This window comes from Manis pentadactyla, chromosome 5, assembly GCF_030020395.1.
Source record: "Manis pentadactyla isolate mManPen7 chromosome 5, mManPen7.hap1, whole genome shotgun sequence".
In the NCBI taxonomy this organism is placed as follows: Eukaryota; Metazoa; Chordata; class Mammalia; order Pholidota; family Manidae; genus Manis; species Manis pentadactyla.
Window position 1 is genome coordinate 131,439,144 of NC_080023.1, and position 26,182 is coordinate 131,465,325.

Sequence of the window (26,182 nt, forward strand, 5' to 3'; positions counted from 1 at the left end):
CACCAGAGGGTATTTCTCTATTTTATTTTTTCTCTTCATTCTTGCCCTATCCCTGGTGTGATACTGGTATCACTTATTAATTGGTTTGAGACATGATATACAGAAGGAGTTTTAAAAAAATTAAATCTAAGAAAGGATTTTTTAATGTTGAAGTTAGATTAGGAATATCTTTGTGAACTTGTGACCTTAAAAGATTGTCACTTCATTAAGAGAAATTAAACATGATAATTCTTGCATTTGAAAGATGGGGATAAGCAAATGTAAATTCCTTCCTCCGACACCAAATGCTATGGTGTCTTTTTTTACATATATGTGTAACAATAACAATGTTATATTATATATAGTAGTATAACTCCATTCGGAGTTCCCAGACCCAATTTCAATGTGTAAAAGTATGTGGGAGGGGGTCTTCCCACACATACTAACACCAAGCAATTCTTAAACACCAGCAGGGTGTCTAAGAACTCAACTCAATTCTGACTCTATCTGCCCGGAGATAGCACCAGATTCCCAGGTTAAGGGCTCCGTCCTACAAGACTGCCCTTCAACCACCCACTCCGGATGCCAATCTCAAGCCCCAGGCAGTTCCTTGTGCTTCTGACCTACCTACCTACCTGCTACAGATTGGAGGTTCCCACAACCTCCCCATTAGGTTTGATTAATTTGCCAGAGTAGCACATAGAACTCAGGAAAACATGTTTATGAATTTAATAAAGGATACTGGTTAAGGATACAAGTTAACAGCCAGATGAAGAGATACATAGGGCAAGGTCCCAAGTAAAGGAGCTTCTATCCTTGTGGGGCTTAGGACCTGCTTGGTGGCATGTGGAGGCGTGCTGGTTTCCAAGCATAGAAGATCTCCCTAACTGAGAAGCAGGATCCAACTGAGCACAGCAGGGCAGAGCACAGAGAAGAGAGCAGAGCTCTTCTCAGGGGTTTTGTGGCTTTATTGTATAGTCATATTGACTCAATTTTTGGCCATTGGCTGATTCAGCCTTCAGCCCTTGCCCTTGGGTGAAGTCCAAAAGTCTCTCATTAACATGACAAGACACCCATTTCACCTTTAAGACTGTGCAGTTGTTTTTAGGAACTGTGGATGTGGACCAAATATACCTGGGAAAAAAATACTTGGTCATGTGAATGACCAAATATGTATTTCGTATTCACAGTGATTATATCACATTATATCACAGCAAAGAAATAGATTTTTAAAATATTGATGAATTTGATTCCATTAAAGCCAGGAAAGTAAAATCATTATACATTTTGTGTTATAAATAGACTATTTAAACTAATGTGTTTTAATACTTTTTGATTTTTCAATATTGAGTTTTTTTATTTTTTAATGCTTTAATGTTCCAGAAGAATTAATCATTAAGAATACATAAAAACATATAGAGTGGTGCACATTTTTCCTTTTACCTCAGGCTCCAGTATGGCTCAAATCAACATTGGTACTTAATTTAAATTTTTAGTATTGTTCATCAGTGTTTTTTGGTATTCATTTTGATTTTTAAAACTATTGCATTAAAATATTTCATTTGATTATTGAGTGTTTTGTGCCTCCATAGATTTTGTGTAGAACCCTCACTCTTCTCATCCTAGTCCCAGCTCTGGTATCCTTACTGTCTCTTCAAAACTAGTAAGAATTACATTCAAAGAATATTTATAAGATACAATGAAAGTTATCCAGTAGAAGTTAGAAGTTCATAGAGCCATTTCAATTAATTATATTTTATTTTCTCATTCATTTGTTCTTTTTCCACATGAATCAATATAGTATCAACGTAAAGGGTTGAAGAGGCACCTAACAGAGATGGAGGAGGGTATAATCATAGTTTGGATAAGGAGTTTAAAAATCCAAACAAGTATAATATATAGAGAGAAACTTTTTGAAATTAAAATGGAAAGGATTTTGTAATGGTAAACTTAGAGTAGAAATATCTTTGTCAATTTAGGGTCTTAAGAAATAACTAAAGGGCTAGGCAAAGCTTTCAGGTACTTATCACCAGTTCTCATGTTGAAACCTTATTCTGTGTGCCCCCACTGCACAAGTTTTTCCTTTTTAAATGTTGTTCTTATTTAAAAACAGTTCCTTAGAGAATAGCAGATGCCCTGTCTTGTGGGAAAAATGTGCTTTCCATGTACTGGACACTGTTCTAAGCATTTATATATATTGGCTCATTTATACTTCATTAATAATTCTCCATGTTAGACATTGTTATTATCCCATTTTACAGATGAGAAAACTCAGGTATGGTGAGATTAAATGACTGACCTAGGTTTTACAGTAAGTGCAGAACCTAGATTTGAATCCTAGCAGCCTGGCTCCAAGTCTGGCTTGTAACTGCGAAGCTCTACTGCCTAACACGTACAAGAGTTTCTGAATACAGCAGGATAGAACGGATCAAATTTATATATACTACATTTCTGTTGCTGGTGTAATGATTTACCAGATTAATTCCCAAAAGCCAGGAATGGTTGGCAGATACAGGTCAGATGCTCTGTATGTCTCTTTGTAAGGTCTGTCTTTTATATAACTATTTTTCTTCTCCCAGTGTAGAGAAGAGTGGATACAGGCACCATGGGTAGGCCAGAAGTTAAAAATAAGACTTTTGGACCCCTTCCAAGAAGGGAAAGGGCTGATAAGCCCCAGCAGTCATGCTCAATGATGACCAAGAGAAAGGTTTCTGAGAATGTGTTGCAAGATAATGGATTTGGCAGATGTCTGGGAAGAGAATGGTCTGTGCAGAGTTTATCCCAAGTCTTCTGGGAGGTGGAGTGTCTGTTGGTCCTCATAGGCATAATGGTGCACATTAAACTGAGGTGGACCAGACTTTGTCTGAGAATGGATGAGCTTGAAAGCAAGGGACAAAGTCCCAGGTTGAGGAAAGATGTGGGATAAAACAGTCCCATGAGCACAGGCATGTGACCTTCGCTGCAGAAGAGCCCTGCCCAGGGAATGTTGGCTGCACACCAGAAGTCACTGGACGTGGTTCCGTGACAGAAGTGTACGGAAGACAGCACTTTAACTTCCTTTACTCAATCACAAACCTTTAGTGATTTAGTGCCTAACCTAGTCATCACAACAGTAGTTTCCACAGAGCCCCACGTTAGTTGTTGTAAATGGTACAGCAGTTATAAAAGGGCCCTTCAGAATGCCAGTGCTTTTGTTCTGGCTAATGAGTTCCTAAAGTGTATGCATTTAACTAACACGGTTGTATCTATTCACACAAATGTGAATTGTAGCAGTTGTTGAACCTCCGTCTCTATTTTTTGGCAGAACATCTCTTTGAAATACATTGGTGAAGTAAATGTGATTTGATAACCAGTTATTAATTGTTACATAAAGCTTTGCATCAGGAAATCTAAATAATCTTTTTTCCCAAAAAAGTTGATTGGGAAAAAAGGTTCTCTTGCTTAAGACTTCCAATATATTTTATTTCAAAAGATTACTTCCATTTTTCTGTTTAAGAGTTAGAGGCTTTATTAATATAAACCTGAGCAGCTTTTTCCTGAACACATCTCTTCAGGCAAGGGAAATAAAATAAAAAATGAACAAGAAGAACTACATACTCTGAAAATCTGTACAGCAAAGGACACCATCAGCAGAACAAAAAGGTATCCTACAGTATGGGAGAATATATTTGTAAATGATTTATCTGATAAGGGGTTAACATCCAAATATATAAAGAACTTGTATGCCTCAACACCCCAAAAACAAATAACATGATTAAAAAATGGCAGAGGACCTGAACAGACACTTCTCCAAAGAAGAAATACAGATGGCCAACAGGCACATGAAAAGATGCTCCTCATTGCTAATCATCAGAGAAACGCAAATCAAAACCACAGTGAGATATTACTTCATACCAGTTAGGATGGCCACTATCCAAAAGACAAAAAATAACAAATGCTGGCAAGGTTGCAGAGAAATGGGAACCCGCCTACACTATTGGTGGGAATGTAAATTGGTGCAGCCATTGTGGAAAGCAGTATGGAGCTTCCTCAAAAAACTAAAAATAGAAATACCATGACCCAGAAATTCCACTCTAGAAATTTACCCAAAGAAAACAAGATCACAGATTCAAAAAGACATATGCACCCCTATGTTTATCGCAGCACTGTTTACAATAACAAAGACATGGAAGCAACCTAAGTGCCCATCAGTAGATGAATGGGTAAAGAGGAAGTGGTACATATACACAATGCAATATTATTCAGCCATAAGTAGAAAACAAATCCTACCATTTGCAACAACATGGATGGATCTAGAGGGCATTATGCACAGTGAAGTAAGCCAGGCAGAGAAAGACAAAAACCAAATGATCTCATTTATTCATGCAGTATAAAAACAAAGCAAAACAGAAGGAACAAAATAGCAGTGGACTCATAGACACTGAGAAGTGACTAGTGGTTACCAAGGGGGAGGGGTTGGGAGGATGGGGAGGGAGAAGGAAATTAAGGGGCACAATAATTCACAAGTACAATATATGTTGGTCACTGAGATGGTAGTACAGCACAGAAAATATAGTTAATGCTTCTGTAATTCTTACTACATTGCTGGACAGTGACTACACTGGAGGGGTAAGGACTTGATAATATGGTGAATGTCAAACCACTGTGGTGTATATTTGAAACCATCATAAGATTGTATGTCAGTGATACTTTAATTAAAAAAAAAGGTTTAGAGACTATCCATGGTATTTAGGTGGGGCTCCCCCTTGCCATCTGCATACCAAAGCACGAATACATTATGGAATAAAAGGTGATAGTACCCATCCACGGAGGAGAGACTTGGAATTGCATGGGCTGCAGCATCAGTTTTTGCAGTTGACTGGTGTTGTTCTGCGTGGCCTTCATTCCCTCTTCTTGACAGTGACCAAGAAATTCTGCTAGAGGATTTATTGGCGGAAACCATAAATGTGGTTGTCACGGCAAGGAGAGAAATATGCTATCCTGAATATTTGTAAAGTGTTGTTGTAAAAATGTTTTCTGAGCAGCAGTTTCATATTATTTTTACCTTTAGAGATTTAAAAAAATCATTCATTTTATGTATGACAAGAAATATTTGCACATGATCCACTGTGGGCATTTGTGTTACTTTAATATCAATTATTTTGGCTCTTTTAAAAGAATTTTGAAGCAGTTCAGACTTAAAGTACTTTTATTTTAAAAACATCTCTCCTGTGACTTTGCATTGCTTCTGAAGGTCATCCCTCTTTTATTTTCTTAAAAAATCACCTTTTGTCATAACTGCATTTTTTCTTTCAAAAACTGATCTTTTAAAAATAGATCTTAAATTCATACACTTCACTTCTAATTTATTTTAAATTTTCAGGCTCAACTTTAAAGAAGCTTCTACACACTGGAAATTCTATTAAGGTATTTATTTTAGATGAATGTGCAGTGGCATTTTTCATTACTCAAATTTAATATTGCTATAAAGTGACAAAATTAGGCCTTTTTAGGGAAAAGAAAAAATTTTTAAAAACTGCTTGACTTAGTTTTTATTTTCAGTTGAAAAATTATATGACATGTTTGTTAGAGTTTTTGTTCTTATATCAGAACTTTAATTGTAATAGGCATTTTAAATATTAGGAGAAAGGCTCAGGATTTGTAGTTTGGAGTTCCAGTTTTGATTGTGCACTGAAGAAGTAGGGAACCATTCAAAACACTAACCGCTCCAGTTCTATTATCAGAAAAGGGAAGGGATTGACCAGACTTCTCTAGGCCTCAGAGCTTACATGCCCAGTTCTCTGAACCCCAGCAACTTGTTAATGTTACAGTTGTCTCTGAATTATTGTTGTTTTTGAGAACCATTGTAGAAAAGAGCAGCAGAACCTTACTCTTGAATGTTTATTTGCAGCAGATTTATATTGTAATTTAAGTTAAAATTGGCTTATTTTAAAACAAATATGTCTCTTAATGACATTACCATTTGATGCTGAGATAAAGTGACCCTAAAACATAAGTAGCAAAAGAAGACAGCCTGGGATATATATATTATGGAAGATAAATTCACAAGTAGCTAATTAAGTCATGTGTATGCCTTTAATGTGATGATACATTTTTGTTTTTTTTGCCAGTTGAAACAATCATAGCCACTTAATAGGATATGTTAACTACTTCTTGTTGAAAAAAAGAGGTGAGCTATTCCTAGCTTCACAACAGATTCTGTATTTTGTCCCTCCTAATTTATTTAATAGTCTTACAGTTAAAACTTCTCAGGTTGTTATCTCATGTTTATTATCAGCCTTATTTGTATTTCATTATCTTAAATACAGTTAATGTAAAAAATGGGGAACTGTAATAGAATTTTATAGAGACTTTTTCCTCAAGTTAAATTTAATATGATTTGGTTCGATACACATTGAGCTATGTCATTTTCTGTCTGGCATTGAGTAGCATTATGTGTTCAGCAGTGTCACCGCTTACTGGATGCCTGGGGGGAGGAGGCTGGTGTGAGCAGGCAGGGAGGTTTGTGCGGAGCATGGTCAGTCCACCAGCAGGTCTGCAAGTGCACCAGGGAAGCCCGTTAGTGGGGGTAGCACTGTCCCAGACAGTCTGTCTGTCTTCGTGTATTTGACTTCTGTGGGAGTCAGCCAAGCTTTTTTCTTTCTCTTTCCTTTAATTTTTTGCTCTTCTCCTTTTGGCTTTCCTGCAGAGTCTCTTGTTTGGCATGAACACTTGCTCTGGAGGAGTCAGAAACACCTGTGTATTGAAAGGGTATCAGGCAGTGGCTCCGTTGCCTACATTGTAGCTCACTGCATCTTTCAGCTGTGTCTGGCATTTTTTTCCACATCTTTTGCTTGTTTAACTTCTTTTATTGAGATCATCTTTTCAGCCACTTAGGAGTATGGAAATGGAGGTACCTGTGTTTGTGAATCCTAAGAATGGAATGAAGTTCAAAGTAAGTGTAGGGAAGGAAAAAGGACACCTCTGCCTACCCAGTGATGTGGACCATTCAGAGCACCGTAAAGGAGCCGGAGAGAGTAGAATAGAAGCACAAGGCAGGGAAGCTGGAGAGCTGCCCCTTCCCATTGAGCCAAGGTCTTCAAGGGCTTACTTAGCTCTATGTGTTCTTATATTCAAGAACATTGTGACAAAAATTCTATCCAAAGCACAGTGTAAATTTGGAGGCAGATTATCTTTGCATTGTCATCATGGGTGATCAAGCATTGATGTGTGCGCACTATTGCCTTTATGGAATGAAGTCCTACTAATAAGAAATAGATAGCGCTTGCTGGGAGCCAGGCACCATTCTGATTTATATAATCCCACAGTACTTCGTGGTAAATCCCAGTTTCAAAATCCTGTTTTGCAGATAGGGAGACTGAGGCCTAGAGAAGATACATGGTCTCCCTGGGTCACAGCTGAGCTGGAAAGGGGCAGAGCCTGCACTGGAACCCAGGCGGTCTGACTGCAGACCCCACTCTCCACCCCAGGGTTCTACCATAGCATCCTGACCCACTTGTCACCAAGAGCAGAACCTGGTATAGCGCTTTAGTGGCTGGCTTTTCTTTGTCAGAACTGATGCTACATTGCAGTGCATTTCTGCAAGTACATGTAAGTGTTTGATTTTGTTTTTAGATTAGATGTGAAGGAATCAGGCTGTTTCTCTTATGGCTTCAAGCACTTCAGACAAACTGTGCAGAAGAGCAGGTGCTGATTTTTGCTTGCCTTGTGCCTGGTTTCCCAGCGATCATGTCATCCAGAGGGCCCTGTACACTGGAGACACTCATCAGTCCTAGCCCAAGTGTAGCTGACGGTGAGTAATGTTAGCAGAGTTTACAGGTGGAAATGACTCTTGAAGTTACAAAGAGGAATTCTTCAGTTCGTCATTTTCCTGAATGCGAGTCTTGGTGTCACAGATGGGTTCCGAATAGGAATTATTCCCTACTCATATTCATAGTAGAATCTTACAAACATTAGAATTGAAAGACTTGGAGCCCATTTTGTAGGAAATGATGACTGGAGAAACTGAAGTGGTGGAAACAAGAATGAAAGGGAGGGGACAGATGTTGTCAATAGGAGAAAGTAGAGACACATGGAGTGCTTTTGTGGCTGCTAATGAGTTTTAAATCAGCCCTCCAAAACTACTGTCTGTTGTCCTCATCACTGTTGTTTTGTAAGTGCAATTCATTTGCTCACTCAGCCTCTTTTTTGCCAGCTGTGTATTTTCATGCAGCATTCATGGAAGGACAGAAGTGGCTTCCTGGGACTACTAATGGAAGCCATTTGTGTCCCATGAGTTTTCAAGGAACTTGACTGTCAGAGCCCTTGGTTTATTAATGAATATCACTTTATTGCCCAGTGACAGGTGTTTTGATCTTACTTTGACCAAGCAGACTTTTAAAAGGAAAGGAAAGGTCCAGTGGGAGAGGTGGTGGCTTCGTGGGCATCTATACCATGTCCCCAACCCCTTCGTGCATACTGCCTTGGAGTTCAGTGTGAACAATTCCAATGGACAGACAGATGAATTTTAACAGAGGCTATTTTAAAAAACTCTGTTTAAAATTTTACTTTGGTGAAAGAGCTCTTGACATTTTTTACTCTGCAGCAAAGATATATCCAGAAGAAATCACTCCACTTCTGCCAGCTTTATCAGGGGAAAAGATCGCTGAGGACCAAACATGCTTTTTTCTTCAAATATTGTTGAAATTTATGGTTATTCAGGTAAGAGCTGAATTGTACATAATTCATTGATGGTCTTTTTCTCAGTAGGAAACAGAAAGACTTTGCCTCTTTTCTCCGTTTGTCTATATTTGTATTTTTGCTTTTTCTTTGAGGTGATTTTATATGCTATTTCACTAAACTGTAAGGTGTGTCTGGTCACTTCAACAAAGACCAAGCATACATATTATTTTGTGTGAGTGGATGTGAGAAGAGAAAAATTCAGTTCTCCATCTGTGTGTCTCCTTTATGTTCATATTACCACATTCACACAGAACATTTCTCTACTGACACTTCAGGTCCCCAAATGTGTGGGTCCCCCCACCCCGAGCAGTTCTCTGTGACACCAGCTGTGTGTCCTACATTGTAACTCAATTCTGCCTGGAGAAAGCATCACATCCAACAGGTGAAGGTCTTAGTCCCAGAAGACTTAGTCCTACGCCATCCAGATGTCCATTGTAAATAGTAGGTCCCCAGCATACCCACTTCTGTCCCATTTAGCTATAAATCAGAGGTTCCCATGACCATCTCCTCAGGTTTGATTGGTTTGCTAGAATGTCTCACAGAATTCAGAGAAATGTTTATTTTTATTTACCAGTTTATTAAAGTACATGATAAAGCATACAGATGAACAGCCAAGATACACAGGGCAAGGTCTGGAGGGTCCCACGGGCAGGGATTCTGTCCCTGTGGAGGTGGAGGGAGTCACCCTCCCAGTATATGGGTGTGTTCACCCACCTGAAAACTTCCTGAAACCCCTGCTTTGGGGAATTTATGGAGGCTTCCTCAGGCAGACATGATCAATTATTAACTTATTTCCAGCCTCTCTTCCCTCTCTGGAGAAATGGGGGGAGGGACTGAAAAATCCCAAATTCTAATCATGTCTTGGTCTTTCTGGTGACCTGCCCCCTTCCAGGAGCCACTCAGAGTCGCCTCAGAACAAAAGATGCTCCTAGTGCTCTTGTCACCTAGGGATTTACAGGGGCTTGGGGTGCCCTGTGTTAGGAATGGGGTTCAGGGCCACATAGTAGAACAAGAGATGCTTCCAGTGCTCTTGTCACCTAGGAAATGACAAGACTTTTGGAAGCCCTATGTTAGGAACTGGGGATGGAAATGAATATATATATTTTTTATTATCTCATAGGGTATTAAACTATTTTTGTCTCTTTACTCCTTCCCTAACCCTGATCTCTGTGCCAGAAGACAGGATGGAGGAGGAGGCAGGCCCAGGGGCTGAATGGGTGAATCTGGAGTAGGCAGAGCAGGCAGGGAGCTTTGAACGAAAGTATATGTAATTATCTCTGCATGCCATTGGAAGAGGCCTGCTTTATTCCTTCTCTTCTATTTACACCTGAATATAGAATGGAAATCATTAGTTTATGATTTCAGTAGGTGATTTGTCTCAGTCTGTATTTCTGAGCTTTTGATATAATTGGAAAAAAATCAACTGAATTATTTTCTCAGCAAACACCTGTCATCCCGAAGTTCCTCCTGGGTATAGTCCAGTCTCTGGCCTTTTCTTCACAACTGAGTTTGTTGACAACAATCTTTACCAAGTCCACTTCCTCACCTGTGTTCCTTTGATACTCACTGTTACCTGCCTCTGCCCTGTCCCTGCTAAGACAGAGGCCCAACACAGGAAGGGTTCTGGCAGTCAACTCCAGAGGAAGGACACTCATCAATTTTTGCCATACTTAATTTTTCAGGGGATTTGACAGCAATGGCCCCTTCTTCATGAGATTCTCTCCTTCCCTGATGTTTTCTACTGGCTTTCTTCCCTTTCTTTTACTTCTTTATAGTTTTCTTAGGGGACTGTGTTTCTTTTTGCTGTCACTCAAGATCAAGTCCTTGGCTGCCCTTTCCGACTACTCTATTCTGCTGGGCACTCTTGTCTGTATCCTCTCCCCTGTTTCCTTTAGTAGCACCAGAAACACAAGGATTATTCCAAAATCCTGAGGGCCTTTCTGGGGTGTTTTGTCATTTTTCTGGAAACTCACATTTTAACTGTACTGGTCTATTCTGCATGCATCTCAGTCTCCATCTGTTCAGAGGTGGTGGGGTACTCCATCTGTCCTAGAAGATGAGCATGGAGTATCTAGAACTTGGATGTATTGGGGAGCCTGGGATTTCATTCTAATTGTGTCACTAATGAGCTATGTGACATGGACATAATTCCAGACTCCCAGTAGAGGAAGGATGCCAGTGACTGCGTGGAGGATTTATACCGACTGAACCCCCTATACTGTGTGCTGCATTGGATGTGAATGTCCATCCTCTCCTTCCCTCCCTCTGTCTGCTGGGGGAAGTCTGAAGAGCAGAGTTTCTCCCTTGGCTCACTTCAGAGAACTTGGGACAGGTTACACAAACTGAGTCCCTCTTCCCTGGGGGCAGCCAAAGCCCAACATCCCTTTACCTCAGGGGCTGCACAAATAGTATCATTTTCTAAGTGGGCTGCATCATGAAGGAAGTTGGGAAGCTTTGCTTTAGAGCACTCTGGTTTACCAAGTATAGGAACCACTGATAGTTATAGCTGGACTGGCAGGCTGGCCTGGTGTATTTTAGCCTATTGATGGCTTTTAATACAGAGAATTCACTCTCCAAGATTCCATAGCTTTGCCTTTTCATGTTGATTTTTCATGTAGGTAACATTGGATGAATCCCTTACAAGGGATTATTTCCTTAATTCCTGTTTACTCTGAGTGGCCTTTTTTGAGTTAAAAAAAAACACCTGATTATATCTGATCAGATGTTTTAAGGGCACAAGGGATGTTAAGTCATTACAAAGAACATGTGGAAAAATATACAAGCTTGGTGTAGTAGAGCACATTTTAAAAAATACGGTATTGTTGGGTGATTTTTAATATTCAGTAATAATGTTTTTAACATAGTTGCCATTTTGTTTTGAAGTATTCATTCTTGTCATCTTCTGAGTTTGAAGATATTATTTCAATACATGATTATCAATATTATTTGCCAATATTATTTTTAGTATAGAAATTTTAATAATATAGCAACATTTCAGTTTAGTATACATTAATTTGAAATGTAAATATACATATGTTCTTTTCCATATATTATCCAAAGGCTGCAAGCTTGGAGTGGAAGAATAAGGAGAATCAAGATACTGGTTTTAAATTTCTTTTTACATTGTTTCGAAAGTATTATCTTCCTCATTTATTTCCATCATTTACTAAATTAACAAACATCTACAAACCTGTACTTGGTAAGTACTGATAGAATTGTCTATGGAGGATGTCCACAGGGAAGCTGTACAGTCTCTTTCCAAGTGACATTTGATTATTTTAAGTAAAATAGCCATTTTGTTCTTATATTTAATGGTTACTTCATTGTAAGTGGTTTGAAGTTACTTAATAAATGATTTTAGCTTTTTGTACAAACTAAGATTTAACTTGACTCACAGCAGTAATGGAGAACTGTGGTTCCTATACTCAGTAATTGAAATGTATCATGACCTTTTTTGGTATAATTATATTTAAGATCCTTTAATGTTTGAAAAAAAGCTTGCATTTCCTTAAGTCTCTCTTACGGGTGGTATGGACTGGTGGCCCCAGACCTGCTTAGTGTCAGGGCTTGCCAGCCTAGGCCACTCAGCTACCCATGTATGCCTGTTATTTTATATTGGCTCTTTCATCAGGTGTTTGGGCAACTGGGTGACACAGGGACAGCAAGCCCCAGAGGGGAAGGAAATGTAAGGGAATTTCTGATTTAGCTCCTAAAGTTTTTCTTCTGTAAGAAACAAGACAGAAGCATTCCATAGAGTGTGGAGGTGGGGCAAGTCTTCCTCTATTATTTTAAAACATGTGAAATTAGTTAAAATGAATAATCAAGAACAATTTTGGAGGGGAAATGGTCACAACAGACAATCCATCTGGAGAATGTTGGAAAACTAACTCAGTTGTCTGCAGGTATTTATTTGTACACATGCACACACATACTTGGGCAAGGGGAAGACAGTGGAGACTTGGTGAATTTTGAGAGACATAGAAGTACTGACTTTTAGGGATACTAGAATTTGTTTTGTGTCAGCTATTTGAATATGGGTATTTTTTTCCAAAACTTGTTTCTGATTTTATAACTTGCCTATATTCATTGTAGAAAATATATTGTTAGTATTCCAAGACTTAAAGTTATTTGCTGAGAATTTTTCTGCCTCATGCAGGTACTGCCAGGTGTTAAAAAAAAATCAGTAAGAGAGATTGAGTAAAAAAAATTAGTAAAAAAATTAGTTGAGATACTTAGAACAAGTATCTCAAACCCAATACCATGTAATTTCATCTTGACACAGAATTTGAAGCATGAGAAGTGGGCCTCTTGTTAATTATTTGGCAATGCTGGTATCTGATACCTCAAAGATAAAACATGACTTTCAGACATAAAGTAGATTTTACTAATTCTGTTTCTTTGGAATCATCTAAAGGAAAAAGCATATAAACATAAAATTCAGTGGATTTGACTAGTGTAATATTGGGTGTTAAATTAGCTAAATGAAGAAAAAAGAGGTATACATGCTTGTACATTTGTTCTAGTCATAAAATTAAATTAATTATTATATATGTGAAAAGATTGTCACTATTATAATCTTATGTAATTTCTCAAATTTATTAAAAAGAGTTATTAGCTTAGTTTTCTGGCAGCTCTATATAACCTTACAGTTGTAAGTAAATAAAAACAACTACCACCTTGTTCAGATCTCAAGGAAGAATCAGAAACAAGCCTACCAAAGATGCCATTTTTAATAAATTCTCGTTCTTTAATTTTAGTTGCTGTTCAGACAACCAAATATATGTCTGTTTATTTGGAAACTGAAACATTTGTAGGGGGTCACATAATGTTCAGGTTCACTAATCTAATCATGTGGTGTTTTTTTTTCTTCCAGACATCCCTCATTTGAGACCAAAGCCAGTGTACATTACTACAACTAGAGACAATGAAAACATTTATAGTACAAAAATTCCATACATAGCAGCTCGTGTTGTTTTTATTAAGTGGATTGTAACTTTCTTTTTGGAAAAAAAGTATCTAACTACAACACAAAACACTAAAAATGGAGTTGATGTATTGCCTAAAATCATACAAGTAAGTCATTCATCATCTTTTTATCTCTTAGCACTTATGTGATAACACACATTAACACACACCATAGTAATTGATTATTAGAGTTACTGGTTCTTAAAGGGATGTGGTTTGATTGGCACCCCCCAATGCAGAGGTTCAGAGGAAGCTGTGAGTGAGGCACTTCCTATGCTCTGTTGGCATTGCCATATGAAGCACTCTTAGGGGCAAGGGAGGCATTCTGGGATGGCTGTTGTGTGCACACTCTTATCTCCTTCTCATTTTCCCTCCTTCACTCAAGTACCAGTGACCGCTGAGCATAAATTCAGGGGCCTTTCTTGCCTTTGACTATCCTCAGCACCTGCAGAACCCTTGAGATCATGTGGGTAGGCTATAGAGAGGACCTCTGAGACTGCCAGGTGCCCTCAGAGACCTCAGGAGAAGGAGCAGATCAGCGCTCAAGATTCGGGGGTGGGTTATTGAACCATGATGGGTCCCTGGAAGAGAAGACCAACTCTCCCCCAGCCATCTGTGAAAGCCCCTTCTTGTATGGAGCCTGCAGTGCCTCCTCTCTCTTGTTGGCCTTGTTCTGACAGAGATGGGTTCTGCAGGCTGGGCTGCTGAGGGACTTTGCACTAGGTAGAGCAGTGGAAAGTCAGAAAGCAGCCACTTCACAGAAGGGTATGGTTTGGGTTCCTTTTTGTTTCCAAAAACAGGGACAGGGAGTGTGGTCCACTTAGTAAGGTTTGGTGCCATGGAGTTACCAGAAGTGTGACCTGGCCTGTGCTGGGGAGGTGCACACCTGGGAGTAGTTTGTACCTCAATGGATGAACACCAGCCTGAGGTCCAGACCCCATGGCACATGGACAGGAATTGAAGAACCAGGGGAGCTTATTCTCAAAGTCTTCTGAGAGGTGATCACAACAAAAACAACAAAAGACTTGCTGAAAGAAAGTTTCAAAATCTCACATTTCTTAACTTAAAAATTTAATAAATCAACAAAAATGGGTAATGATCACTGCTGAGAACAAAATTGGTTTTCTGGAGAAATATTCCCATCACACTGAGCAAAAATTCAAAGAGGTGGAAATCAGGAGTTAATAAATAAGATCTGGGGACAGGTCCAGACCTACCTTGCAGATATTGTGAGGGCAGGAGGAGAAAAGAAGGAGAAGTAATACTGGAACTAATAAAAAGAAAAGTTCACCTGAGCAGAAACCAGTAATGCTTTAGACTGAAAAGACCTTTGAGTCCCAGGAAGAAGTAGCCATTTAACTCTCAGGGATTATGAAAAAATTATGCAGAATTCCAGGCAGAAACCAGAGTTTCCTTTAAGGGAATGAGACTTAGATTAGCACTGAATATCTAATCTAATCTGCAGCTCTGAAAGAACCCCTCTGTCTCTCTCTTTCTCAGAACTGTGCTTCATATCACATGCATAAGCAAATGTCAGATTGATTTAAGGTCTAAGTTGAGTTAAGGTCTAAATATAAAAACAAAATGGAAAAGTATGTAGGAGAAAATCTAAAGAATGTATAAATTGGGAGGTGGTAGACTTCCACCACCTTCAATGGTAGGTAGAGATAAGAGTCACATGCCATGGAAGAAATTTGGTTTTAGTTTATTTAGAAAAATAGGAAAAGATGTGTATGTCAAAGATTATATAAAGCCACATCCATGGAATAGACTGAAAAGCATTTGTAATGTCATGGCTATTAAAGAATTTATCTCTCTACTAAATAAAGAGTGCCTACAAATTGAAAAAAAGAAAAGCAACCCAACTGAAAAATTGACAAAGGAGATGAAGGGAAGTTCACAGAAGAGGAAATAAAAATGGCCCTGGATTTCAGTAGAAGCAGGGAGACCAGTTATGAACCATGACAGAGCCCTTTATTCACCTGCAGGTAGACAAAAATGAAAAACCATCAAGTAGACAAAAACTTGTGTGGAAATATATATAAGAAACTTAGTCACACTCCAATAAATTTTACATTGCAACTTGTGTGGTTGTTCAGTCAATTCAAAAAATTCCATTCAAAGGATAAAACTTTTACCTATTTCAAAATTTCAGAAACCCATCACCTGTGTTTATTGAAAAGAAGTTCCTTATTCTTGAAAAATACAATTGGATGATGAGAAGTAGCAAGAATAGCAAATTAACCACTGCTTCAAGGTTCTAATGTTTTCGTAGTTAACTCTTCATACTTGACAGTCATCTACCTTTATAATAGTTTCCTAAGTGTCTGAACTCCTGAATCTATTAGAATGGTTCTGTCATCCAAACAGAAAAAAAGACACCAGAACTCAAACTGTCTTAAAGACAAAAAGAAATATTTTAATCTCATGGAAAAGAAGCTCATATACTTGAAACCAATATACTATTGTGTATCAACTATACTTCAGTTGAAAAGAAAAAAAAAAGGCAGTTCATGGTGAGGCTGGCTAAGAATAACACTCATGTTCTCTCTGATTCTCTACAGTTTGTTCTGCTCTGTCCTTTACCCTCTGGCAGGTTTGTCTTCAGCTTCCCCGATGGCAGCAAGATGGCTTCCAGCAGCAGGGACAGTGCTTTCCTTGTTCATGCTCAGAGACGTGATGAGTGGCCATGAGCTAAGGAATGCAGGCAGCCATTCCTTGGCTTAAAGCTGGGTGTGCTAATGGCCCAGGAGGGCCATGATTGGCTTCCACAGAGCAGCTCACTCCACTGATATGGGAAATGGGGTCACCTTCCTTTGAGCCATGTGGGCTGCATGGAGGAGGCATGCAGAGCATGGAGGGTCTGCTGGGGAGGATAAGTGGATGCTGGGTAGGCAACTGTCATGCCTGGTGCCTCCATGCTCCTCAGATGGCTGTGCCTAGAAATGCCCACTGCCATTGTAGAAATGGTTAATGTACTTCACAATATTATATTAGTTTCAGATTGTCAAGGTAGCAAGTTACCACAAACTCAGTGGCTTGAAACAACACAGGTTTATTATCTTGTTGTTCTGGGAGTCAGAAGTCCAAAGTCAGTCTCCTTGGGGTAAAATCAAAGTGTGGTGGGTCTGAGTTCCTTTTGGGGGCTCTAGAGGAGAATCTGTTTCCTTGTCTGATTTCTAGATGCTGCCTGCATTCCTTGGCTCATGGCCACTCATCACATTACCTTTTCTCCCTGTTTCCATCTTCGCATTGCCTTCTCTGTGTCTGATCCTTCTGCATCTTTATGCATCCTGTGATTACATTGGGACCACTCCAGATAATCCAGGATAAACTCCTCTCAGCATCCTTAATTTAACCACATCTGCTACGTCTCTTTTGCCACATCAGGTAACACATTCAAAGGTTCTGGGGTTTAGGGTGTGGACATCTTTGGGGGGCGGTTCATTGTTCAGCTGACATTGCTGTATTCCCTGCTGTGCTTTACATCTCTGTGTTTCCCTCATCTCACATCTATCTGCTCTGTTCTGCTCTTCATTTACATTGTACCTAAGAAAAAGCAATTTAAGCAATTGAATATTTCATTTTACAAATAGAATTGCATCTATAAAAGCACATATAATTGTGTTTGTCCCCTGAAAGTTTTTATTTAAAATTTCAAATTTAATACAGTTTTACCCACATAAAGTTTGAACATCACTGTCTAAGTCAGGTTATCCAAAAACCTCTTTTCAAAAAATATGCAGCTCTTATAAAAGCCCTTTAAAACAATATTTTAAGTGTTGCTTCCAAATAGTGGTCATACTTTTGCCACTATTATACTATATTAAAAGTCATGTGTAAGTTTTTTGTGTGTTTTTTTCCAAAGTGAATATTCACTTCCTCTTGATATAGAACTAATATCTTTGGCAGTATTTTTCACCGGGAAGGAAAGGGATTAGTGCATCTTCTAGACTTACCTTATACTTACCACTCAGAGAATCTGGTTTAACAAATATTTAGTGGCACCATTCATGGGAGGATGAAAACGCAGGTGTTTGTACCTTCCATTATATGTTGGGAATGTTCTTGGTACGTCATGTAGGCTGAAAATATTTTCAATGACGTATTATTTATTCCTTAGTAATTCATTTTTTATCAGAAATACTTCAACATGCATTAGAGAAAGCAGGGAGGTGATTTAAAATTTCAGCAGCTACTTTTTTGCCAGTTCTGTATACATATTAATTGAACTTTACAACCCGAAGAAGCCCATTAGGGAATTAAAAAGAACGTTTGAGATACTAAGACAGTTGATCACATTTCTCTGTGTGATAACTCTTTTTTTTGCATTTCACTTTTTTATTTTTATTTTTATTTTTTATTAAGGTATGACTGATATACACTTTTATGAAGGTTTCACATGAAAAAACAATGTGGTTACTACATTTACCCATATTATCAAGTCCCCACCCATACCCCAATGCAGTCACTGTCCATCAGTGCAGCAAGTTGCCAGAGATCCACTATGTCCCTTCTCTGTGATACACTGTTTTCCCCGTGATCCCCCACACTATGTGTACTAAACATAATATCCCTCAGTCCCCTTCTCCCTCCCTCCCCACCTACCCTCCCACATCCCTCCCCTTTGGTAACCACTAGTTCATTCTTGGAGTCTCTGAGTCTACTGCCTTATTGTTCCTTCAGTTTTGCTTCATTGTTATACTCCACAAATGAGGGAAATCATTGGCATTTGTCTTTCCCTGCTTGGCTTATTTCACTAAGCATAATGTCCTCCAGCTCCATCCATGTTGTTGCAAATGGTAGGATTTGTTTCTTTCTTATGGCTGAATAGTATTCCATTGTATATATGTACCACATCTTCTTTATCCATTCATCTACAGATGGACACTTAGGTTGCTTCCATATCTTAGCTATTCTGAAAAGTGCTGCAATAAACATAGGGGTGCATATGTCTTTTTGAATCTGAGAAGTTGTACTCTTTGGGTATATTCCAAGGAGTGGGATTCTGGGGTCAAATGGTATTTCTATTTTTAGTTTTTTGAGGAACCTCCATATTGCTTTCCACAATGGTTGAATTAGCTTACATTCCCACCAGCAGGGTAGGAGGGTTCCCCTTTCTCCGCATCCTCACCAGCATTTGCAGTTGTCGGTCTTTTGGATGGTGGTGATCCTTACTGGTGTGAGGTGATATCTCATTGTCGTTTTAATTTGCATTTCCCTGATGATTAGTGATGTGGAGCATCTCCTCATGTGTCTGTTGGCCATCTGAACTTCTTCTTTGGAGAACTGTCTGTTCAGCTCCTCTGCCCATTTTTTAATCGGGTTATTTGCTTTTTGGGTGTTGAGGTCTGTAAGTTCTTTGTATAATTTGGATGTTAACCCTTGTCAGATATGTCATTTAAAAATATATTCTCCCATATTGTAGGATGCCTTTTTGTTTTGTTGACGATGTCCTTTGCCGTACAAAAACTTTTTGGTTTGATGTAGTCCCATGAGTTCATTTTTGCTTTTGTTTCCCTTTCTCTAGGAGATGGGTTCAGGAAGAAGTTGCTCATGCTTATATTCAGGAGATGTTTGCCTATGTTGTCGTCTAAGAGTTTTATGGTTTCATGACTTACATTCAAGTCTTTAATCCATTTCGAGTTTACTTTTGTGTATGGGTTAAACAATAATCCAGTTTCATTCTCTTGCATGTAGCTGTCCAGTTTTGCCAACACCAGCTGTTGAAGAGGCTGTCATTTTCCCATTATATGCCCATGGCTCCTTTATCATGTATTAGTTGACCATATGTGGTTGGGTTTATATCAGGACTCTCTAGTTTGTTCCATTGGTCTATGGGTCTATTCTTGTGCCAGTACCAAATTGTCTTGATTACTGTGGCTTTGTAGTAGAGCTTGAAGTTGGGGAGTGTAATTCCCCCTGCTATATTCTTCCTTCTCAGGATTTCTTTGGCTACTCGAGGTCTTTTGTGGTTCCATATGAATTTTAAGACGATTTTCTCTAGTTCTTTGAAGAATGCTATTGATATTTTGATAGAAATTGCATTGAATCTATAGATTGCTTTAGGCAGGATGGCCTTTTTGACAATATTAATTCTTCCTATCCATGAGCACAGGATGTGTTTCCATTTATTGGTATCTTATTTAATTTCTCTCATGAGTGTCTTGTAGTTTTCAGAGTATAGGTCTTTCACTTCCTTGGTTAGGTTTATTCCTAGATATTTTATTCTTTTTGATGCAATTGTGAATGGAATTGTTTTCCTGATTTCTCTCTCTGCTAGTTCATTGTTAGTGAATAGGAATGCCACAGATTTCTGTGTATTAATTTTGTATCCTGCAACTTTGCTGAATTCAGATATTAGATCTAGTAGTTTTGGAGTGGATTCCTTAGGTGGATTCCTTAGTGGATTCCTTAGCATGTCATCTGCAAACAGGGACAGTTTAACTTCTTCCTTGCCAATCTGGATGCCTTTTATTTCTTTGTGTTGTCTGATTGCTGTGGCCAGGACCTCCAGTACTATGTTGAATAGAAGTGGGGAGAGTGGGCATTCTTGTCTTGTTCCCGATCTTAAAGGAAAAGCTTTCAGCTTCTCACTGTTAAGTATAATGTTGGCTGTGGGTTTGTCATATATAGCCTTTGTTATGTTGAGGTACTTGCCCTCTATACCCATTTTATTAAGAGTTTTTATCATGAATGGATGTTGAATTTTGTCAAATGCTTTTTCAGCATCTATGGAGATGATCATGTGGTTTTTGTCCTTCTTTTTGTTGATGTGGTGGATAATGTTGATGGATTTTCAAATGTTGTACCATCCTGCATCCCTGGAATAAATCCTACTTGATCTTGAAGGATGATCTTTTTCATGTATTTTTGAATTTTATTTGCTATTATTTTGTTGAGTATTTTTGCATCTATGTTAATCAGGGATATTGGTCTGTAATTTTCTTTTTTTGTGGTGTCTTTGCCTGGTTTTGGTATTAGAGTGATGCTAGCCTCATAGAATGAGTTTGGAAGTATTCCCTCCTCTTCTATTTTTTGGAAAAATTTAAGGAGAATGGGTATTAAGTCTTCACTAAATGCTTGGTAAAATTCAGTGGTGAAGCCATCTGGTCCAGGAGTTTTGTTCTTAGGTAGGTTTTTGATTACCAGTTCAATTTCGTTGCTGGTGATTGGTCTGATCAGATTTTTCTGTTTCTTCCTTGGTCAGCCTTGGAAGGTTGTATTTTTCTAGAAAGTTGTCCATTTCTTCTAGGTAGTCCAGTTTGTTAGCATATAATTTTTCATAATATTCTCTAATAATTCTTTGTATTTCTGTGGTGTCTGTAGTGATTTTTCCTTTCTCATTTCTGATTCTGTTTATGTGTGTAGACTCTTTTTTTCTTGATAAGTCTGACTAGGGGTTTATCTGTTTTTTTTTATTTTCTCGAAGAATCAGCTCTTGCTTTCATTGATTCTTTCTATTGTTTTATTCTTGTCAATTTTATTTATTTATGCTCCAATCTTTATTATGTCCCTCCTTCTACTGACTTTGGGCCTCATTTGTTCTTCCTTTTTTAGTTTCATTAATTGTGAGTTTAGACTGCTTATATGGAATCGTTCTTCTTTCTTGAGGTAGGCCTGTTTTGCAATATACTTTCATCTTAGCACAGCCTTGGCTGCATCCCACAGATTTTGTGGTGTTGAATTATTGTTGTAATTTGTCTCCATATATTGCTTGATCTCTGTTTTTATTTGGTCATTGATGCATTGGTTATTTAGCAGCATGTTGTGAAGCCTCCGTGTGTTTGTGGGATTTTTCATTTTCTTTGCATAATTTATTTCTAGTTTCATACCTTTGTGGTCTGAGAAACTGGTTGGTACAATTTCAATCTTTTTCAATTTACTGAGGCTCTTTTTGTGGCCTAGTATATGATCTATTCTTGAAAATATTCCATGTGCACTTGAGAAGAATGTGTGTTCTGCTTCTTTGGGGTGTAGAGTTCTGTAGATATCTGTTAGGTCCATCTGTTCTATTGTGTTGTTCAGTGCCTCTGTGTCCTTAGTTTATCTTCTGTCTAGTTGATCTGTCCTTCAGAGTGATTGGAGTGTTGAAGTCTCCTAGAATGATTGCATTGCATTCTATTTCTCCTTTTAATTCTGTTAGTATTTGTTTCACATATGTGGGTCCTCCTGTGTTGGGAGCATAGATATTTATAATGGTTATATCTTCTTGTTGGATTGACCCCTTTATCATTATGTAATGTCCTTCTTTGTCTCTTGTTACTTTCTGTGTTTTGAAGTCTATTTTGTCTGATACAAGTACTGCAACTCCTGTTTTTTTCTCTCAGTTGCATGAAATATCTTTTTCCATCCCTTCACTTTTAGTCTGTGTATGTCTTTGGTTTAAATTGAGTCTCTTTTAGGCAGCATATAGATGGGTCTTGTTTTTTTATTCATTCTGTGACTATGTCTTTTGATTGGTGCATTCAGTCCATTTACACTTAGGGTGATTATCGATAGGTATGTACTTATTGCCATTGCAGGCTTTAGATTTGTGGTTACCAAAGGTTCAAGTTAATTTCCTTACTATCTAAGATTCTAACTTAACTCACTTAATATGCTATTGCAAGCACAATCTAAAGGTTCTTTTCTTTTTCTCCTCCTTTTTCTTCCTCCTCCATTCTTTATATGTTAGGTATCATATTCTGTATTCTTTGTCTTTCCCTTGGTTGACTTTGGGGAGAGTTAAGTTAATTTTGCATTTGCTTAGTAATTAGCTGTTCCGCTTTCTTAACGTTGTTTTTATCTCCTCTGGTGACAGCTATTCAACCTTAGGAACACTTCCATGTATAGGAGTTCCTCCAAAATACACTGTAGAGATGGTTTGTGGGAGGTAAATACACTCAGCTTTTGCTAATCTCAAAATTGTTTAATCCCTCCTTCAAATTTAAGTGATAATCTTGCCAGATAAAGTAATCTTGGTTTGAGGCCCTTCTGCTTCATGGCATTAAATACATCATGCCACTCCCTTCTGGCCTGTAAGGTTTCTGCTGAGAAGTCTGATGTTAGCCTGATAGGCTTTCCTTTGTATGTGATCTTATTTCTCTCTCTGGCTACTTTTAATAGTCTGTCCTTATCCTTGATCTTTGCCAGTTTTATTACTATATGTCTTAGTGTTGTCTTCCTTGGGTCCCTTGTATTGGGAGATCTGTGGATCTCCATGGCCTGAGAGACTATCTCTTTCCCCAGTTTGGGGAAGTTTTCAGCAACTGCCTCCTCAAAGACACTTTCTATCCCTTTTTCTCACTCTTCTTCTTCTGGTATCCTTATAATGCGAATATTGTTCCGTTTGGATTGGTCACACAGTTCTCTCAATATTCTTTCATTCTTAGAGATCCTTTTTTCTCTCTGTGCCTCAGCTTCTTTGTATTTCTCTTCTCTAGTTTCTGTTTCATTTATTGTCTCCTCCACCGTATCCAGCCTGCTTTTAATACCCTCCATCATGCTCTTCAACAATTGGATCTCTGACCTGAATTAATTCCTGTGTTCTTGGATGTCTTTCCATACCTCCATTACATGTTGATGATTTTTATTTTGAACTCCCTTTCAGGAAGAGTCATAAGGTCCATGTCATTTAAATCTTTCTCCGGAGTTATATTAATTTTACTCTGGACCAGGTTCCTTTGGCGTTTCATATTTTTATATGGTGCCCCTTAGTGTCCAGAAGCTCTACTCTGGAGCTGCTCAGCCCCTGAAGCAATGTTGGGGGTCACAGGGGAGCGGTATTGGTGCCTGTGGGGAGGAAAGAGCTGTTTCCTGCTTCCCAGCTGCTGTGCCTGTCTCTACTGCCTGAACCAGTGGGCCGAGCACACAGGTATAAGCTTTTGTCCCAGAGCAGCCAGATATGGATCCCTGCTTTCCACAAGTGGCTGGAATCTCAGTCTCTCCAGGAGTTCTGCCTTTATTAGCTTTCCAACCCCATAATCATGCGAGTATCATGAAAGCACCATGAAATGTTGGTTTGTGCTCCCAGAGCAGATCTCTGGAGCTAGGTATTCAGCAGTCCCAGGCCTTCCACTCCCTCCCTGTTCCTTTTCTCTTCCTTCTGCTGGTGAGCTGTGTCGGGGAAGGGCTTGGGTTCCACCTGGCCACAGCTTTGGTACGTTACCCTGTTCCGTGAGGTCTGCTCTTTTCTCCAGGTGTATGCAGTCTGGTGCCATCCGCTTTCTTTGTTGCTCTTTCAGGATTAGTTGCACCAAGTATATTTTCTAAATGTATATGGTTTTAGGAGGAAGCCTTTGTCTCTCCTCTCACACAGCCCTCTTTAATCCTCTCTGTGAGCCTGTGTGATAACTCTTTAGTTACATTAAGGTACCAGTTTTACTAATTCTGATTCAGCCCTTCAATGGTGATTCATGATTCATAGGCTCTGGGTTTCCTGAAATTGTTGTAGTTCATGGGATCAACAGTTAGAAGAAGTAAATCACTCAAATTGACAAGCCTGCAGGAGTTTGTATATTGCACAAACTCATTTGTTTGTTGCTAACACTTGAGTATTCTCTGTGTTCGTAAGTTTTCCAAGGCAAATGTAGGCTGCCCCAACCATGTCGTCAAATCCAGACAGGGAAATTGAGTGACATCAGGCATCACCAACAGAGTAGCAGTTGCATCCTCTTGTTGCACGCCTGCTTTGTGGATGTCCTCTTTTAGCCTGACCCTGAGGGTGAGCAAGTCTCAGTATGAGCTGTGGGTTTAGGGGAATCCAGGAGGGTTGGGAGTGCCCAAGGAAAGGACTGTGGCTGCCTGTATCAAGCAGTTTCCTGAACCCTGGGCAGTGCAGGCCTGTTCCAAGATGGGTCCATTCCATTGACTAAGGCTTCAACATGTGTCAAAGAAGTAAAATTCATGTCTGTGTTTGCCCCCAGAATCAACTAATGCTAAACAACAGTTGAGAATTCCAGCTTGATTATAGTGGGTAGAAAATGGACCTCTCTTTGTGGTTAGTTCTTCTTGCTCTCACTGCTCATCTATGTAAAAGAGGCAAGAAGTGAGCAAGCTTGGGTGATCAGTGTGTTTTCACTGTTTTCACTTGCTGTGATTATAAAGGTCTGTCAAAACGTGTAGATGTTGGAAAGCAGACTTTTGCAGAGGGAGTGTGGACTAGAGGACAGTAAGAAAAGTATCATTTTATCAAGAAAAGTGGTTTTCAATTTATAGCATGATGGGAAATATACCTATGCTACCATTATGTTCTATTTGGGTAACAGAGTTCATTTTTTAAATAACGTGGCATTTTTTTTTTTTTAATAATTATTTTTTATTGAAGGGTAGTTGACACACACTATTACATTACATGAGTTTCAAGTGTACAACACAGTGGTAGAACATTTATATACATAATTCTAGGTTCCAGCTATCACCCTACCAGGCTGTTACAATATCTTGACTATATTCCTTATGCTATACCTTACATCCCGGTTACTAATTTATTTTACCATTGGAAGTCTGTCCTTTTTTTTTTTTTTTTTTTTTGTGAGGGCATCTCTCATATTTATTGATCAAATGGTTGTTAACGACAATAAAATTCTGTATAGGGGAGTCAATGCTCAATGCACAATCATTATTCCACCCCAAGCCTAATTTTTGTCAGTCTCCAATCTTCTGAGGCATAACAAACAAGTTTTTACATGTAGAACAAATTCTTACATAATGAATAAGTTACATAGTGAACAGTACAAGGGCAGTCATCACAGAAACTTTCGGTTTTGCTCATGCATTATGAACTATAAACAGTCAGTTCAAATATGAATACTCATTTGGTTTTTATACTTGATTTATATGTGGATACCACATTTCTCTCTTTATTATTATTATTTTTAATAAAATGCTGAAGTGGTAGGTAGATACAAGATAAAGGTAGAAAACATAGTTTAGTGTTGTAAGAGAGCACATGTAGATGATCAGGTGTGTGCCTGTAGACTATGTGTTAATCCAAGCTAGACCAGGGCAATAAAACATCCACGTATGCAGAAGATTTCTCTCAGAACGGGGGGGTGAGGTTCTAAGCCTCACCTCTGTTGATCCCCAATTTCTCACCTGATGGCCCCCCTGCGACTGTGCCTGTCTTAGGTTGTTCCTCCCTTGAGGAATCTTACCCATCTCTGGCTAACCAGTCATCTTCCGGGGCCATACAGGGAAATGTGAAGTTGGTAAGTGAGAGAGAAGCCTTATTGTTTGAAAAAGTTAACTTTTTACTTCTTTGCATATTTATGCCCTGTGGCTTCTATGCCCAGCATTTGTCTTGAGGTATCTTTACCACTTGGAAGAATTATGATACTCGGTAAATTTGATATGAGGCACGAATTCTATTTAAGGGTTGTAATTAGGAAGGAAGAAGAAAAGCTATAGAAGTAGCAGGCGGAAGAAAACATGGGAAGATTGATTATTTCTTTGATATATCTTCTTGTAGAGTAACTTAAGCATGTATAGGTTTTAAGCTACTACTTAAATTGCACACACACATTAACATAATAGG

The 26,182-nt window shown here is 38.7% G+C and overlaps 1 protein-coding gene across 5 annotated transcripts in view; it reads left to right on the plus strand.

The window, feature by feature from the left end:
* The window catches only part of RALGAPA2 (Ral GTPase activating protein catalytic subunit alpha 2), a 408,980-nt gene that overhangs the window by 107,782 nt on the left and 275,016 nt on the right, over positions 1–26,182 (plus strand). For all 5 annotated transcript variants that reach the window (XM_057502677.1, XM_057502678.1, XM_036892284.2 and 2 more), the window contains exons 5-9: positions 5,342–5,385; positions 7,594–7,771; positions 8,564–8,679; positions 11,761–11,899; positions 13,574–13,773. In XM_057502677.1, coding sequence (XP_057358660.1) covers positions 5,342–5,385; positions 7,594–7,771; positions 8,564–8,679; positions 11,761–11,899; positions 13,574–13,773 — 677 coding nt within the window. The remainder of the gene's footprint in view (positions 1–5,341; positions 5,386–7,593; positions 7,772–8,563; positions 8,680–11,760; positions 11,900–13,573; positions 13,774–26,182) is intronic.